General features: G+C 33.1%; 1 protein-coding gene across 1 annotated transcript in view; it reads left to right on the plus strand.

Annotated features, from left to right (window-relative positions):
- Positions 1-2,794: 2,794 nt before the first annotated feature.
- Positions 2,795-19,368, plus strand: part of nAChRbeta2 (nicotinic acetylcholine receptor beta2) — a 94,590-nt gene continuing 78,016 nt past the window's right edge. The window contains exons 1-2 of the mRNA XM_085481493.1: positions 2,795-3,281; positions 3,586-3,634. Coding sequence (XP_085337619.1) covers positions 3,202-3,281; positions 3,586-3,634 — 129 coding nt within the window. The 5' untranslated portion in view covers positions 2,795-3,201. The remainder of the gene's footprint in view (positions 3,282-3,585; positions 3,635-19,368) is intronic.

The raw sequence follows: 19,368 nt of genomic DNA on the forward strand, positions 1-19,368 counted from the left end.
TCTCAATTTTAAGAGTAAAGAAATATTCAAAAATATTCATTATCAATAGCGCAAAAAACAATTGCAAAAGTAAAAATAAAAATCTAAATAAAAAATTGTAAAAATTGTCAAATATCTATAATGCAATAACAGGAAGACTTCAATTGGATTATATTTTTTCGTTCATCAAATCATATAAATACTTTTACAAATTTTTTAGACTTTTAATCGCGTATCAAATATATGAGAACGTCGTATGCGACAAAGCAGAGACGCGATAGCTTGAACGCAGAAATTATACTTGCTTTTCTAATTGTAAGTTCACCTAATTGTAAGACTCATGCAATTTGTTTGTCCCGTTAATGAGAGTACATATTCTGGCTAATCACAAGAAAATTTGGTCGCTATAATATCATATTGGTAAAGTTAATAACAATATATGTCTATAATGATGATAGACATTTCTAAGTATAATAACAAAGATAAGTATAGCACGTTGTATTGTAGAAATAAATAATAAATTTCTTTTGAAAATAAATAATAGATTAAAAGAGAAGTATTTCTTTTCCTTATTCCACTATGTATTTCATAATGTTTTATTTCTTTCGTAATAGAACTTATAATTTTCAAGAAAAAAGATTTTGAAAAACTATGGTTTTGATTGACATCTTTGAATTTTATCATTATATTACATAACAGAGAATGTGTGAGAAATATTTCATGATCGCTAAAAAATCATCTATATAATCTTCTATGAGTTTTTAAATATAATGTTCCCTTGCTTTGAAACAAATGCATTTTTAATGAATGAATGAATGATAAAATGAATAATTTGTTAGTATACAATTTCTGACACAGAATATTATATACTTTAATAAAATACACATATTTTACGTACCCTTTCACACATACTTTAACACACACATATCTTTTAAGTAAACTAGAGCAACGAAAGTGCGCGCTATTTCTCAGTTTTATATTAACTTAATAATTAACATACAAATAATGACACTCACCCTAGGGTTTCTCCGCCAATGCCCGATGCCTTTCCTAGGCCTCCTCCTCCTCTCCGCTAATATTCCGCTTTAATGTTCCACTGCTGCTCTGCTATAATCCCATATGGTTTGACACTGACCACTGCACTGTTTTTTCTATGATTTTATATTTGCAATAATTATTGATCGCACTTCACTACACACCGATACACTTCGAAATGAACGAACGATACGAAGAAAATAAGATTACTCGCGAATACATTTCGTGACATCGCGAAGAGTGAACGAAAAGTGTCATGGCGAAGAGACACTGCGCGACATCACTCGGCGACACTCGGTACTACAATTATCAAGCAAACAACAAACCTGCGATGACCTACACGATGCACGTCTAGCGCGAGACTCGAGACTGATTCCACGTCGACCCGCGTGCTACGCGTCTAGCGGGAGCCTGATCCCAATAGCCAATCACGAGGCTCCATACGTACGGAGCCTCGCGATTGGTGCGCCGTAGGGTTCGCTTGCCAGTATATAAGAGCTGCGTTGACCGACAGACTCGTACAGATGCTTTTTGACGTTCTACTGTGCTGGTCAGCGGACGACGCTCCTCGATGAATAAACCTCGTTTAGCAATCAGCTAACTTTAACTTAAAGAAACAGACTCAAAAGAATATTAGACCGAATAAAAAAAAAGAGAAGAAAATTACATACTGAAGATTTTTAATAATATATATATTTTATAAACGGCCCTTTTTAAGGCCATCAATTTCCGACAGAGAATGTCATCGTTCACATTTCTTTTCATTTATACATTCTTTTCTTTATACAATTTTCTTTATTATTGTCTAAACAATACATATGATATCAAAAATACTTTTATCAATCGCTTTTCATCATTGCATTTTATTGAAAATTTTTATATCGTTATATTTTAAGAATATGTAGACGATTGAATTCTACTATTTAAAACAAACGATTCTAAAACTAATTATTAAAAAAAATACTTGTTGCTTTTATATATAAATATCTTGCTACCTAAAAATATGTAGATTTTATACATTTAAATTATACATATAGCTGTTATATTATTTCAAGATGTACACACATGAATTTTTTTATTTATTCGTATATAATTATACAAATATAATCATACGAATAAATAATTAAATGAGAAACTCTAAAATTCATGTGTGTACATTTTCAATTAATATAATAGGTATATGTATAATTAAATGTATAAAATCTATAATTTGTATATAGCAAGATATCTATATATAGAATCAATAAGTTTTTTTTGAATAAGTAGTTTTAGGATAGTTTGTTTTAAATAATATAATTTAATCATTTATATTTTCTATTTACTTATATGTAATTGTATAAAGAAAAAGAATGTATAAAGGAAATCAATTGCGAACGAATAACGTCCTCCGTTGGAAATTAGTGGCCCTAAAAAGGGCCGTTTATAAAATATATATATTTTTAAAAATCTTCAGAATGTAATTTTCTTCTCTTTTTCTTATTATTCAGTCTAATATTCTTCCGGGTCTGTTTCTTTAAGTTAAAGTTAGCTGATGGCTAGACGAGGTTTATTCATCGAGGAGCGTCATCCGCTGACCAGCACAGTAGAACGTCAAGAAGCATTTGTTCGAGTCTGTCGGTCAACGCAGCTCTTATATACTGGCAGGCGAACCCTACGGCGCACCAATCACGAGGCTCCATACGTACGGAGCCTCGCGATTGGCTATTGGAATCAGGCTCCCGCTAGACGCGTAGCGTGCGGGTCGACGTGATCAGTCTCGAGTCTTGCGCTAGACGTGCAGCGTGAAGGTCGTCGCGGGTTTGTTGTTTGCTTGATAATTGTAGTACCGAGTGTCGCCGAGTGATGTCGCGCAGTGTCTCTTCGCCATGACACTTTTCGTTCACTCGTCGCGATGTCACGAAATGTATTCGCGAGTAATCTTATTTTCTTCGTATCGTTCGTTCATTTCGAAGTGTATCGGTGTGTAGTGAAGTGCGATAAATAATGATTGCAAATATTAAATAGAAAAAACAGTGCAGTAATCAGACAAATCATATGGGATTATGGCAGAGCAGCAGTGGAACATTGAAGCGGATATATTAAAGTAGAGAGGTTAGATAATAAACTCAACGCAAAGTGAGTTTATATATATCGCGCGTGTATCTACAAGTGCGGGAGTGCCGTAAAAGTGTCGCGCGATGTTATTCAATGGACTTTGACAATCCTGATGACTTGAGAGGAGGAGGAGGCCTGGGAAAGGCATCGAGAATTGGCGGAGAAATCCTAGGGTGAGTATCATTATTTGTTTGTTAATTAATATGAATCGTGTACACACGCATTAATTCGGTTTATTTATTTGAATTTAAACAAGAAAGACTTTGAAAGAGAAAGACTTATATAAATTGTATAAAAATATTTCTGTGTTTTTATTTTTAAATTATTAAGAATTTATCTAATTATTTTACATATATTTATATGTCTGCTTGTATATATCGGACATAAAATTCAGCGTGTACAACAATAATAATTTCTTGAAATATTAATTATTTTCGGCATTGTTATAATTTGAATTTTATACTTTGTATGTTACAGACAGCGTAGCGTCGCATATCAACAACCTTGCAGTTGCACATCGATATCAGTGAGTGATAAACTTGTATTTAATTTTGAGGTAACGGATTTGTAGAAGTTGTAAACGTAGATTATTTAGATTGTAGATAAGTCCGATTATCTCAAAATGGATGAGCTAGAACAGATTAAGTTGAATAGCTTTGAATAAATCCTTTCATTATGCATCTAATCCAAGTTAATATAATAAAAATGAAAAAAGGATAATTATAGAAAGAGTAATTTTTTCAATTAATTTTAATAAATTTTTAATAAAATTTTAATTTATCTAATTGATTTAACAAAGAACACGTTAATTTTAATAATTACATGTAATGATAATAATTTATATCTCACCGATCTTATTTTAATTTGTGGTTTTAGCTTATTCATCTATATTGTAGAGCTTGTTTGGTATAAATTGTTCTTAAATTTTACTTTAATTAATTTAAAGCCAAGTAATCAATTAAATTTTCTATAATGTGTACTAAATAACATAAGTATTTTATAAATTTTATTTTATGATAAATTACATTTTTAAAAATAAATTATATATTATTATAAAAATTTCAATTCATCAATTTTGATTGAAAACTTGGCTTTATCTTAGTTAAAGCAAAATTATATCAAAAATGTCATCATTACCTGTTCGAAAACCTGTTTGTCCAAAAACACGAGCACGAGCACGTGTTTGTCACAATTTCTTTAATTTTTTAAACTATTCTCTTACTTTAATTTTTCCCCCGAATTTACACACATTGATGAATTTCTCATTTGTCAATTCTTTAATCTGCAAATTTTAATAATGTATATACAGTTCAAGTAAGGATAAACTGATCAAATGTTCTTACGTCGCTAAATGTACGAATATTGTCAAAATTGAAAAGTTACTTGTAACATTATTATTATTATTTTTTTTTTTTAAATTATTATTATTACTTATTTCATTTATTTTCGGTAAACTATAACAATCTTTTTCTGCAACGGAAAAAAGTAATTTTGTTATATGTTTCGCTAACGAATAACGAATTCACTAGTTATTTTTATCGCATTCATCGTTATTTTTGAACCTATGCTACGGTAGTATGATTTCTACGGTCATAAATAGCAAAAAATTCTTTAAAATATAATAGATAAACTGAAATTGTACGATTAATTAAAAAAAATTTTTTTTATAAATTTAATTTTTAAATTTAATTCTAAGTTATTAAATTTAATTCGGTAATATTAGTATCTATCAACATACTATAATTATTCAATATACATATGTATAAATCAATATTTCGTCTTATATCAACAAAAATAAAATTTATATAACTTCTATATTAATATATTTCTATAGACTTAATTTAATGTTAATATTATATAATCTCAATTTATTTATATATATATAAATTAAAGTTATTTCGTATCTTACTTCGTACGATCTATTCTATAACAAGAGCTATTGTACTACTAATCAATAGTACACATATATATACGTACTATTTTTTATAAATTGTTTTTAGTGATAAAAAAATGATATATGCACAGCTTATTTTAAAGTCTGTATATAATAGTTTTATAGTATTACGAGAATTTTTTAAAAAATATGCGAACCACTGCAGCATATTTATTTATCAAGTTATTGAGACTTAATCTCTGTATCACCTTTAAAATAAGCGGGTTATAGTTATAGTAGTTATATATAAAGTATTATATACTTATATGTGTAAGTTTATCTACTACAATATTAATATATACATATATACATTAATACACTAAAGTCGAAATGCATCGTATCCATTATTGCCGCCATATATGTATGCATACCTATTTATTTAATTTGTGATTTTCCTCGTAACGCAATAAAAGTTAAAATAAATATATTAATAAAGCTCGACAAGATATTTACAAATAACGAAATAATCTTTGAAAAATAATATTCGAAAAAAAATAAATATAAAATCATAAAAAATTATTGACAATTTCATACTGTATTGACATCGAAACTAGAGAGATTTGCATTTGCAAATAATCCATACATAAAAATAATCTTTTAAATATAAAATATTCTTGGATCATAATTAACAATTATACGTATCAGTAAATGACGTAAAATTTATATTGCTATTTTAATGTTATAAATTATAATTTTTTTCTTTTGATCGCATCTCTCTTTCTCTCTCAATCACTGACATTAATCATACGAGGCAAGTTACCCATTTATATATTAAGCCCTATCGGGAGACCAATTATTCAAATATGATCGAATAAATACATAAGCAAACGAGAGACAGCTGAACTGATCCGGACCGACGCTATGTCGTTTATATATGTGAAAGGCACACCGACAAACGAATGGTCGTTATTCGTCGGGATCTTCTTGTCGTCGGCAATGCTTTTTCGTGCTGGATGCGCAATGACGTGTGGGGGGAAGAAGGAGGAGAGAGAATTCGTTTCAAAAGGGGTGCAAGAAATTACGAGTGCACCGCGGAGACCACCTAGAGTCCACGTTTTCTGTCATCATTCCACACACTCGCTGATAACCGCGACGAATGTTTGCAATGACGCTTTTTTAACTATTTCAATATTTCAAACGACTGCCTCGGGAGTCAACACGCTGAACAGCATCGACCGTGAATAAGATATATCATTGGAAAACGTTTCAAATTATGTTTAGCGGATATTAAATTGTGTCAACCGTTTAATCCTGCAAAAAAATTGTGAAATTTTTTAATGATATATAATGTACTTTCTGTGATACGCGTTTTATTATCTCTAGAAATTATATAAATTTTTCATTAGCTAAATCAACGTGAGGCAAATCTAATGTCTTGTATTTAATATTTCTATTCGTGAATATTTCTATTCGTTCTGAATATAAATATGTGAACAAGTAAAGAGACAGCAAAAGTTAAAAAGAAAAAGTTAAGAAGGGAAAAATTATATTATTATGATATAATAGTAAAATATTAGTAAAAATTATAATCCATATTATATATACAATACATTATTACGTTTAATATACATTATGATTGAATCATGCCATTAAATTTTTAATTCAAAAATTGTTTAACGAAATTTCATACTTAACGACAGTCAATTTTTTATAATAAAAAATCAATATATCGATTTGTTATAATGTTTTAAATTCAAATGATTTAAAATTAAAAAGGTTTAGAAATTATCTCTTAAAAATATAAATAGATATATATTTTTTATTTAATTTTAAATTTATAGATATTAGACATTTACAAATTGTCAATTAAAGCTTAATTATTAAGCACGATGGCAAAAAATATTGAAACTCGATATTTGATTTAGTTAAATTGGAGAGTTTAGCATATCGAATAAACTATTACTGAAATCATAAAATAACTTAAATCTCTTGCATTTATCAACGTAACTATTGAATCTAAAGTTACCAAGTTACCAGAGATCGTCGCGGATTAAATACTTTCACCGTAACATATATAATCCGATATGATAACAATGTGACACGGTTGTAATTTCGTAATTTCTTATCGCTGAATATGAAATGAGGACTCGAAGAAGAGGGAGGAGCCTTGGTTAAGTAAGATATCGATCAGGCATGCACACATCTCCCTGGCATGCATTCTCATCCCATTCTCTGGCCTGCAGCCGCTAGTCCTTTCGTCGGGTTTCTCGGAATACATTTTGACAACATGCAGAGACTTAACCGCGGCATCCCGCGGCCTCGTCAGAGTTTACGAGAATGCATGTCATTGGCTCTATTGTGTCGCTTATAGACCCCGGCAGGAGCAGATACGAGAGAGAACCCTCTTCGCTCTTAGGAAAATTCTTCATGCAAGATCTCCCATTATTGTTCATTTTGAGCACTGGCAGCTATAGGTACTTTTTATTTCCATCTCGTAGAAATGCTCGAGAGGCATTATCCGGGAAGATTAGTGGAAGGAATGTTTTGTTATGTCATTAAGAATTAACGTATTAAAAAAGTTCGCGCTCATTATTGTTTGAATTCAACATGTTTTCATTTCATTCACATTTTCTCTCATTTTTGCAGCAGTTTGGGGATTTATCATGTTTAATGAATGAGAATAAAAAATATGTATGCGTATGAACATAATTAACATTATTACGTATTTTTTTAATGAATTGTACTATTAATTATAATATTATAATCACCGCTTTTATCACTACACTGAAATTTTTAATTAAAAGATGTGGCGGAATAAATGGAGAGTAATTTCTTTATTATTTCAAAATTTACTAAAAAAATATTTTTCCGTCATTACGGTATCCTGTAGTATCCTGTAACTACTTTGATATGAACGGGTTAAGCATACGTAATGAGGTTAATGGCCTCCGACAGGCACCTTGCGGCGAGAAGAACCGCAGTACGACGTTTCGAGACTTAAACGTGTCGCTTTAAATAGTCGATCAACCACTTAATGTCTCTCGATTATGCCAATTTGAGGGAAGTAGTGCGCGTCACGCCACTTGGATTTCCAGCAAGACCATTATCTCAGAACCTGAACACGTACTAAAACACGCATTTTATATTATGAGCGTTTTAAATATTATTATAAGTTTAATAAATAATGGACAACATATATATTGTACAATTTTATTATTAAACGCATTTTATTATTAAAATGTGACTTTTATATACGATTTATTTATCAGATAAGTTCGTAAAAAATAAATTACTTTATAATAAAATAATCAATTAAACATGTAAAATTTCAGAATATTTAATACTAGAACTTTCAAATCTTAATTTATTTGCCTAACAATAATAGCGCAAGGGAGGAAGGCGTTAAATGCATTTTTCTTATATAATAATTTTTTTATTTTCTAAAAATATCGAGATATCTGATAGTTTCTAAAAGTTACGATCAAATCAAAGGTCAAATGTTTTTTACTGTTGTAAAAATAAAAATAAATAACAGGATCTTATTTTTTAATTAATTTTATGAGGATTAAAATTGAAAATATATATTCAAAGAAACATGTATTGTAATCAAATTTTTGCCAAGAAAAAATAAAGTTTTAACTAATTGTGCCAAACGTGCAAAACTCGCCGGCTTGCTCCTAGAATTACTTTGTATATCATTATCTTGAAATAACTCGACAGTGAAAGAGTTATCGATTATTATGAGCGCCGATATTCGCATGAACGGGCAGATGGAATTAATCGCTGATAATCTATAGACGTATTACTATTCAATCTTGAAAAGAAATCGGTTGAAATAGCCTACAACAAGAATAGCTCACGGCCGGTTTATCGCGAATTCATTATCGAGTTCGTTTGAATTTGTCGCGACTAGGTGCTTTGTTTCATTTTGCTGCCTCCCGGGGTTCGTTGAATGAAATCTCGAAGTTTCAATACACGGATCTTTTCGCGCGTGACGTGCGCGAACGAGGATTCGTTCGAAATTAAATACTTTTCGATATCTCTTTTGATGTAATTCGTTTTAATTTTAGCTCGCCTCCGTGCTATGGTCTTCGGCAAAAAACAAAGTGCAGAGACATGATGGAAATTTCCCGAAAGAGAACACGTTCGAACAAACACGTTCTACCTGACTATGTTGTTTATTTTTAATTTACACACACAGGCTACTCGTTCGTACTTTGTCTGAAAATCAAGCCGAGTTACCGAAATATACTTCGCAAATTGCGTTTTGTCGAATAAATATTTTTATCGACTTTTCCTTCGGCAGGGTATTATTCTATCAAATATTGTACAATCTCGATTGTGCTCGATTATAGATATTGAAACAGTTAAATATTGCTATTCAAAATGTTTTTATCGCGATATTTTAAGATCTGTTTTCCAAAAAAATTGAGATTTCGTTCGCTTTGATGACACCGTACCAGATGAGAAAAATTTTCATTATTTTTGCTTCTTACATTCGGAATTTTAAATATAATCTCAGAAAGCTTAAAAATTTAATCTCGAGAATAACTTGCTACGATGCGCAGTCGAGAAAGAATTTTGATTCTAATTAATTTTGATTTCACTAGATTTGATCTTAATGCAATATCGTATACAGTTGATGCATTTAACGTCTCGAATTTCATCGAATAATGCATTGATTTATTATTAATGGACCTATGAATAATATTAACAAATGAGAATTTACATAATGCTAATGCATAATATGTAAACAATGATTTGGACACGGTTTGCATAACAATGAATGAAACATACCTACATCAAGTGCGGAAAATTTATAAATTCAAAGAATTACAAAGAAAAATTTTGCGAATCCGTGGAATAAAGTCTCCGGTATATACTCGGTTCGCGACGGTTTCAGCAAATGAGCTTCCGCCAAATAACATTTCTCTACCGTAATGTGTTGGAATTTCGATCACGCCACGACGAGCAGGTTAAAATGAATAGAAAGCGCAGGATCAGGCATGCATGACGTCGCACGTGGCTAGATTACGTAAACATATTAGCTTATTCGCGCAACGACGATGATACATCGACAGGAATCCTCTCGCGAAATTTATCCAATTCCCCGATATGCAAAATTGCTGTCAAATAATATCAAATAACATAAATTTACGATATACGGACAGATAAAACTTTACGATTCGATCGGTGCGTTATGAACGATTCGCAGTAGACTCCGACAAGCAGTGTTCTCAAAGAAGAAGAAAAATCTAATCGCGACAAAAGTCGAGTCGATTCCGTCACGGCGATAATAAACGCGACGACGACGACGTCGTTACGGAATCGTACGTGCCTCGTACGAGAACGGACGATAAAACCACGCCCGAAACGAGCGAGATTTAAACACAATCGGTCGGACGACGACGGTCGCACGGATCGCGAGATTAGCTCGGGAGTGAGTATATAGCTATTATCCGCGTCGAGAGACATAAACGTTGAAGAACGTACTCGAGACTCGAGTAGTACGTCCCTTTAATGTGGAAGCGTCCGAAGAGAGGAGAGCTTGTCGGCGGTCAACACGGCGCGACGACGCGCATTTCGTAAATATTTGGATGGTCGGGGACGATATCGTTGCAGACGCCAGATCCTGCGAAAGAGGGAGGGAGAGAGAGAGAGAGAGAGAGAGAAGTCGGACCGCGAAGAGAGATATACTCGTGAGAGAAAAGCGGCCAAGCGGAAGGTGCTAATCCGCGCGGCTTTTCGGGAAAAATTAAACGAGGTTCCCAGCTCCGGCTGGGAACGGTGCAAAAGTCCGGACGAGGTGTAATATAGCCTGGTAGGAAAGGGCGAGAGACTGCGAGAGAGAGTATAAAAAGATTTGCGGGCATAGGAGGAAATTTTGTAGCGGAGAAATCGTGAATACGCATGTATGTATATCCGCGAAAATATATAGAAACTTTATGAACACGTCGCGGTGTAATACACTGAAACTGTATAATACCGGATGCCATCGGCTATATACTCGGATAAAGAGATATTTTTAATTGAAACGGTGCATTGTGTTTTAACGCACAAATATTTTTCGTCGCATTTATATCGCATATTATACACATTTTACGATTCCTCAAATTTAAAAATATTCCGTGGTGTGTACAGATATTCAGCGGTTTTTTTTCCAATAAAATCATAAATAATTTATGTAATAATGTGTATACTCTCTATGTAGGGTGTAATAATATTTCATACATACACTTAATATATTTTAGATAATTTCGTAAATTTTACAGCCTGTGGAGCATTTTACTATAAAATGTTGATACGAGATAGTGTAGGGTAAAATATTCAGTAAAGTACCATTTAAATATACTGATGGGACTTAATAGGCTCGCATGGGACATTTAATCAATGACCCTCGTTATGTTGCGCCCGATAATGATACGCGAATATGTGAAGAGCGGAATTTACAAAAGCGATCGACAAGCGGTCGGAATTTCGCTTTATCGCGGTTGCTCTGCTTACAAATCGGGAGTACACTGCAAAAATTCATTTTAACCTACGCCAGACTTCGACACGATCCAAACAATGCGCTTTAGTTGCGAAAAAAGAGAGAAAGAAAAAAATACGGGAACAAAGCAAAAATTGCTGGAGCACGCATCAATTTCGATACATCGATCTGCTGACGGGCAGATTCATTGTTTCGATATTTTCCATCGCATATTTTAATTGACACTCGAGAAGCGCGTCGCGAGAACCCCATCCCCATCCACGTATCGAAACAACATCGCGTCCAGTATTGTGCGAAGCTCAACGCCAATCGCCGGGAAGCAATCTGACCGTAACGCGTTTTTGTGAGAAAAATATTAATTTATTTGCTCTCTCTTTCTCTTATTTTATCCCTCCGATAGATCGATGAAAAGTCAAGCATTCTCGCGGTAAAAGGGTACGACGAAAATCTTCGTAAATTTCTTTCAAAGCGTATAGTCACTAAAAATCTTTCAAAATTTCCTTAACACGATATCTTAACCGTATACCACACAAATATTATTTAAAATTTAATTTTAATACATTTTTTTAATTCAGTCAACTTTATAACGAATTTGCAAGAGTTTTAATTATATATATATATATATATATATATATATATATAATATGTGATATAATTTTACTCATTAGTTATCAGAGAAACTCTCTTTAAACGAATCCATAACTCGAGAATGTATCTCGAAAAGTTTGGCGCTATTAGTAACGCTTGCGCTATGTAAGTGCTTGAAAAATCTCGTTCTGTAATCGCGCACTTGGAACTTTCTTGCCCGCTGTAACGTCGTACATCGGATACTACGATGTCTTGCTCCGCGATGTCGATGGGTAGGATATGTCTCCGGGTTATTTTGTCGATTCTCGTGAAATTTCGAGCGCATTAAATCGCAGCACGTTTCTTATCACGCGGCCACGCTCGACCTACACCGCTATAACGCATCTGCCGAGCTAGCTAGTTTCTCAAGAAAACAGATTTGCGACACTATTTTCGAGCTCCATTCGAGCTTCTCTCGCGCGAATCCACATGGCGATTTTTTTCCAATCACAATATCGGATTTTAGGAACCTCAAACGTCAAAAGCATCAATCATAATGTATGCATGACGGCTGAGATAAATGAAGTTACAGATAATGATATCACAGTGTGAGATTGAAATTTGTGGACTGGAGATCCTTTATATACGACTCATATTTTAAAAGATGCAAACTGCTCACATTTGATACCTTATTGCATTTTGTTTGAAAATTATCACTCTTTAGTTGAATTTATCATAATCTAATATTCATAATCTAGGCTTTGTTTCCTTGATAACAATGTATGCATCTATTATATACATATTAATGTATTTACGCATTATAATATTAGGAGTTACATATATGTATTATACATATACACAAATGGCATATATACATTAATATATATGCCATTTATTCCAACAGCTCTCACATTTCTTAATGATATTACTCAAATCTATTCTTCTTCCCACTATCAAACATAAATGCATATTTCGAAGTAACATATATCGCTTGTTTAATTATAATTTTATATTTGAAGCGTTACACCCTGAATATTTTGCATTGTAATACCGATGTGACACGAAATTACTCCGATTTTAATTTACAATGGCGCGCAAAGCTTTGAGCGTTAAAGAGCATTAACCCTGGAGTGCTGCTCTGGATTAATTTTCACACGCGCCGTCATCAACAGAGTTTGTTGTAGCTTTTCGTAATCGAATAAAATTACGCTTTCTATAGAAATAAATAATATAAATTTAATTTTAAAAAGTTCATCATCTATCGTAAATCATAAGCGTCAAAAAGTCACAAACTAGCAAAACGAAAAAAAACATATCCAATATATGTATTGCATATTAATTTGTTGTCTAATATACAAAATTAAGACTCGATTGCACCAACGTTATTTTGGTTTTAAGCGGAACCTAAATATATGTGTCTATTTTTATATTTCTTTTTAAATAAATAAAAACAAACATGTATATTTAAGTATCGCTTAAAACAAAAATGACGTTGGTGCAATCAGACCTAATTGTAAGTCATATTTCTTAATTAAACAAATCGTGCAAACCCGATACAATATGAAGAAAAGACTGTCGAAAGGTTAATTAAAATGCTGGCGCTGAAAGGAGATATATAGTGTACGTTTCTTTTTTACACGAACAAGACGAGGAATCTAGAAAGATTGAGCATCGGCGGATCCAATGTAAGGCGGATCCTTTTCGTGAGCGGCGTGCTGTTTGCCGCGTGATAATGAAGCTGGCGGTTCATTAGTCGAAAAAAAGCTCCGGTAGCTAACGTTATTGGACAATCCGGCTACCGTTGGCCGCTTTATCTCGCTTTTATTCGACCTTTTATTCACTCTCTCTTTCTCTCTCTATTTTTCTTTTTATTTCTCTCTATCTCTCTCTCTCTTTCACATCGACCTTTCCCTTTCCACTCTTCGTTCGAGGCAAATCCCTCTCCGGTTGCGTAGCTCTGCGGAATCGCAGTCTCAGTCACTGTTCCACTCCAGGGATTAAGTGTATATCAGATGATACGAGATTCCGTAGAATTGAATGTGCCACCAGCGGCAATACCGACAAGATATATATATATATATATAAAACGGAATATATACGTATGTGTGTATGTGGGTATCCATGCACATACACTGAGGGGAGATTATTCTGTTATTTTATCGGGTACCCGGGATCGAACATGCCCGCGGGCTTGACCGAGGTGCCCCGTTTCGTGTGTTGTTGGTCCAACGAAAAGATGGGGCGTGCATATTTATCGCACAGTCAAGGGTTTGTTTGGGCAACTGATTCGTATTTTTTGTCAAAAAGTAGTCACGCGATCAGCTAGCCGCGAATTATTATGCTGTTTATAATCGTTATGATTAAAGAGAAGAGCGATAAATGTATATTTGTACAAGAAATATGAAAAATTGTATAATGCAATATGAAAAAATTTATGTGAAAAGAGAAGAAAAAATTTTACCTTTAATTAAATTTTAAAGAATTATTGATTAGTTTAATTTAAAGGGAGGCATATACATATATGTAATCAAATTTTAATATTTCTGTTAATAATTTGGAAGAAATTTTAAAATATAAAAATTAAATTTATGTCAAGATAAATTTTGCGTTTGTTGAAAACAGATTCTTACAAATTCTTAAGTAATTAAAATAATTATAACGTACATGTATAATGTGAAATCACACGTTAAAAAATTAGTAAGTTTATCAAAAAAACAGGCCGCTATTATAATAGCATACTTATGATAAATCGCTAATTCGCAACAAGTAGTTAACGACCTTATAACGTTCGCAGTAATATAAAACTCTTCTCACACTCGGAGATTACAACGCGACGTGATAACATACGATAATTTCCATTGTATAACGACCACAATATTTTTTTTCCTTGTACTAGAATTATATGGAGCGTAATTCAGAATCTTGCAGAAAAAAAGAAACGTGCGAGTAGTAGACGAACGTGTTAATTTAACAAGCCCTACACGAAAAAACGGATCCAACCTCACTGAATTAGTCGCCGTTGGCGCATCGTGAATTCTATATAATTTTGCAGTGTGCGATACGCATTTAACCTTGAAAGTGAAAGGCTGAAACGGGGTCCAGGAATCTAAACCTTGTATCTTCTAGAATGTGAGATCCAGATTTCGGAATAATATACAGAAAAATAATATAAAATAAGTAAAATTGTGTGAAATATTATACATACGACATTAAAATTAATTTCTTTTTGTTTTACGCTTGTTTTCTTGTATATATTTTCTATTTCTTTCTTTTTTTGTTTCAATTGAAGTAGATGTACATTATAATTTTGAAGTTGTAATATATAAAATCATAAAATATGACTATTAATACACTATATATTTTCTATTTCTTTCTTTTTTTTTGTTTCAATTGAAGTAGATGTACATTATAATTTTGAAGTTGTAATATATAAAATCATGAAATATGACTATTAATACACTATCATGCAACTTGAAAATTGTAATAGACAGTTGAAAGTTTAATTCCAATATTTTTTAGGTCAAGTTAGCAAACTTTTAATTATGATAAATAATGGTAGAATATAATTAAAGTTTGGAAAATGTAAGAATGTTCAGAATAAAGCAAAATATTATATGTTGAGGAATACATAAAGGAGGATTATTAGAAAGAAGGAGAGAAAGAGAGAGAGAAAGCGAGAGCGAAAGATATATAGAGATATATACAATCTCGTGGCGATCAGTGTAACTAAACCAGTCGTATTTGTCCAAACAAAATTCTCCTCACAATATCCAACCGAGGTATTCTGAGCAAGTGAGAGATACTCTCACGAAGCACCCCCGAAGCGGCGCGAAACAGCTCGTGGAAAGGTCGAAGTAGAAGCGATAGATGGAAGAAGGAGAATTTCGTTCGGAAAACGCGTGTGCGGAGATGGGCAGGAGACGTTGAGGAGCCAAAAGGAGAAGCGACAGAGTGAGATAGTGGATGACTCTCCAATAACAGTCGCCCTCGTATTTCCAACCATTCAGAGCCGAAGGGAACCCACGTCGCTAAAGCGGAATCTCAATCTCGAAGTAGAGACCCGCTGTACGATATTTGCACCGACGATTTCCACGAAACTGTTTAACGACAAAGAGAGAGAGAGAGAGGTGTTCGTGTGACGCGTTACACGTCTAAAGTGACGTAGATCTTACCGGATTTATTTCGATCTGCAGAGATCTCTGTTGATCACTCAACTCGCTATTGGCGCTCGAGTTTCCCTCAATGAAATCGTTACCGCGTGCCGGTGTTTCTTCGCTCGAACGATGAAGAAACGACCGAGATGCAATATATTATATTTAAAAAGATACGGAGAGGATGTAATTTTTTTTGTCAACGTTTTCTTTGTTAACTTTTCACGAGATTGAAAATTGCATTTTGCATGCAGTTTAAATTTGTAAAAGTAAAAATTACTGCTTTTTCCAGACGCGTAACAATCATAATAAAAAAAATTATAATCATCGAACTTACATTTTACGCTCGATAAATTAGCAAATCTATATTTGCGCTGTCAAAATTTTATTTTTCACGCGACGATATTCATAAATTACGCGAGCGCGAGGAATCGATGAAATGAGATGAAATTTCGGATTATCTTTTAAAGTATGATTTTCTCGCAAAAAGCGCCGTAGCAATCGACGAAATCAGATAATTCTCATTCGTGTTCGTTTGCATTCGCGCGACCTTTCTATCTTTTTATATATTTAAAAGACTGCCGGCGTGTCGCCCTATCATCCCCAATCGAGCATTACGAGCAATACTCTCGGGATTCCTTAATTAAACGGATTGACAGTTACATTACTAAGAGCCGCGTTATCGAGAGATCGATCTGCCGTACGGTGGAAGGATCGACCGCCAGCATCCGATGGCCCGAATGCACCCTGTTCTTTTTTTTTTTTTTTTTTTCGCTTTTGTGAATCGCCTGTCCGGAGAGTAACCGACGGCTGTCTCTCCCTACGGGTCCTCGTAATTCTGTAGTTTGGTCGGTGCCTTTGAGGAGCCGTCTTTAAATCGCCTTCATATGAAGAATGTATAACAAGGGGCGAAATACCGTGTGCTTTCACTATTTTCGACGATGCTCATCGGAATTCCTCCCAATTGAGATGCCAATGTCTTTTGCAATTTTAATCGTTCGATTGGATATTCTCGGATCGCGTATTAATTGATGTCGAAGCGTTTTTAAAAGGAAAACTTATATACCGGCAAATCGAAATCAGTTGATATGATTGGATAGATCCATAAATGTTGTAGGTATTAAATAATAAAATAACAGTAACACTAAACCTTGAGAAAATGATGACAAATTTCCAAATAATTTGTTAAACACTCGATATATCTATACTAACAGCAAAATCTGATTAGATAGATCCATAAATGTTGTAGGTATTAAATAATAAAATAACAGTAACACTAAACCTTGAGAAAATGATGACAAATTTCCAAATAATTTTTTAAACACTCGATATATCTATAATAACAGCAAAATCTTCAAGAAAAATTCTAAAGCGAACAGATTTTAGACAATAACAATGAACGATGCCAAATTTCTCTTGTAATATATTATTATCTAAATTGCTATTCTTCCGGTTTAAACTCTGACTGAAAGATGGGACAGGTTCTCGAGACGAAAGGATCGTCCCTTTCTCTCTCTTTCTCTCTGTCTTTTTCTCTCCGCGAGAAGAATTATATTCCAGAATGCTTACTTTCGCTTATCGTGGAGAGCATACTCGAGCCCGGGCTCTATATGCAGAGTGCTTGTTTAATAATCAAGAGACTTCGTCGCACGGGATGCGTCGCGGTGCCGGCATGCCGGGTAGCTTAATCAAAATTCTATCGCATCGAGCGCGCACTCCTGGAGAGCGCCGGGAATCGTTGCTCCTTTTTTTTTTTATTTTTTTTTATTTTTTTTTTTTGCCCCCGCCGCTTTATGATTCGTCGTCGGGGATATATATATATATCTGTCGACAGGTAAACGAGCGTATACCTACGACGATTATTCGGCCTTTATATTGTTTTCTTTCGTGGCACAACGAAAGTGTCGAGTACGTTTTTCGTCTGACAGGTGGAATTTAATACCGTAGCAAGTATGAGTGGTATACTTACCTACATAGTGACATGTATGTCTCTTACATTACGACTACATATTTTATTAGTAAATTATATAACACTGAACGCTGTTGCTGAGATTTAAAAGTTCGAAAACTATAAAATTGTATTGTTGAATTTCGGCGATATATATATATGGGAGATGAGTTTGAATAAAAAAAAAATGTTGAAAGATAAATAATTGAAAAATAAAATAAAAGATAAATATTTACGTAGATGCAGAAGTTTGTTTGATATTTATAAATATTGAATATTATAATACATATGTGCGTTAAAATATGGAAATTCGAGATTTGAAACATAATTTGTTTTATAAAACATTTATATAAATATTTATATATTTTGTTGATATTTTTGAGACTTGTTGTTTATTATTTGTTTTATATTATTTGTTATATTTTCGTTATTAACGAATTAAATTTTGCATCGCAAATCTTTATTTTATTTTTCAACTATTTAAAACCAGAATTGTACTTGCCACATTTTATAATTTTGCAGTGGTTAATGCAGTGGTAGAAATTTTATGTTCTACAATATTTAATATTTTTTTATATTTAATAATATATATATATATATATAAAAGAGAAAATTAATAAGCCTTATAATTAAGAATGACATGTGTTAGGTATGTCATAATATCGCATGTAACATGATTAAAAAAATCTTTACTCGCACGCAGAGCGATGTGGAAGAACTCATTTATTATCTTTAAATGAAATTAATTAAGGATCGCAAAATACAAAAGTCGTTGGCGATAAATAAATGACCCCCTCGAAATATGTGTATTATTTGTTTTCTTTGCGGGATTCCACAATAAAATCCGCAGAAGTCGTAGGATGCGCATAATTAATGGCATTCTTGGTAGCAGGCAATGCGCTCGCGCGAAAGCACTTCGTTAAGCGGGCGGGAGTATATGGCGTTAATAAATTTTCCTTAGCTGGTACAGTAGAGTATTCATGGAGGGACAGGTGGTAATATGCTAATTAGAATTCTCTTAAACCTGTTTACGCGGCTATCTTATGAAATTGATAAGATAACAAAACCTGAACGGCTCGACCCCGTCTACGAGCGAGCATTTCTCTCATGTGCTCCACGAATTGGAAGCCCTCATTCAATTTATACGATGCATAGATACACACTTGTCGCTACCACCACGTACGATAACATCATAACGAATAACCATCATATATCTCGCGGAGAACGCATC

Source organism: Nylanderia fulva, unplaced genomic scaffold (assembly GCF_048542155.1).
Source record: "Nylanderia fulva isolate GAGA-0341 unplaced genomic scaffold, ASM4854215v1 Scaffold18, whole genome shotgun sequence".
NCBI lineage: Eukaryota > Metazoa > Arthropoda > Insecta > Hymenoptera > Formicidae > Nylanderia > Nylanderia fulva.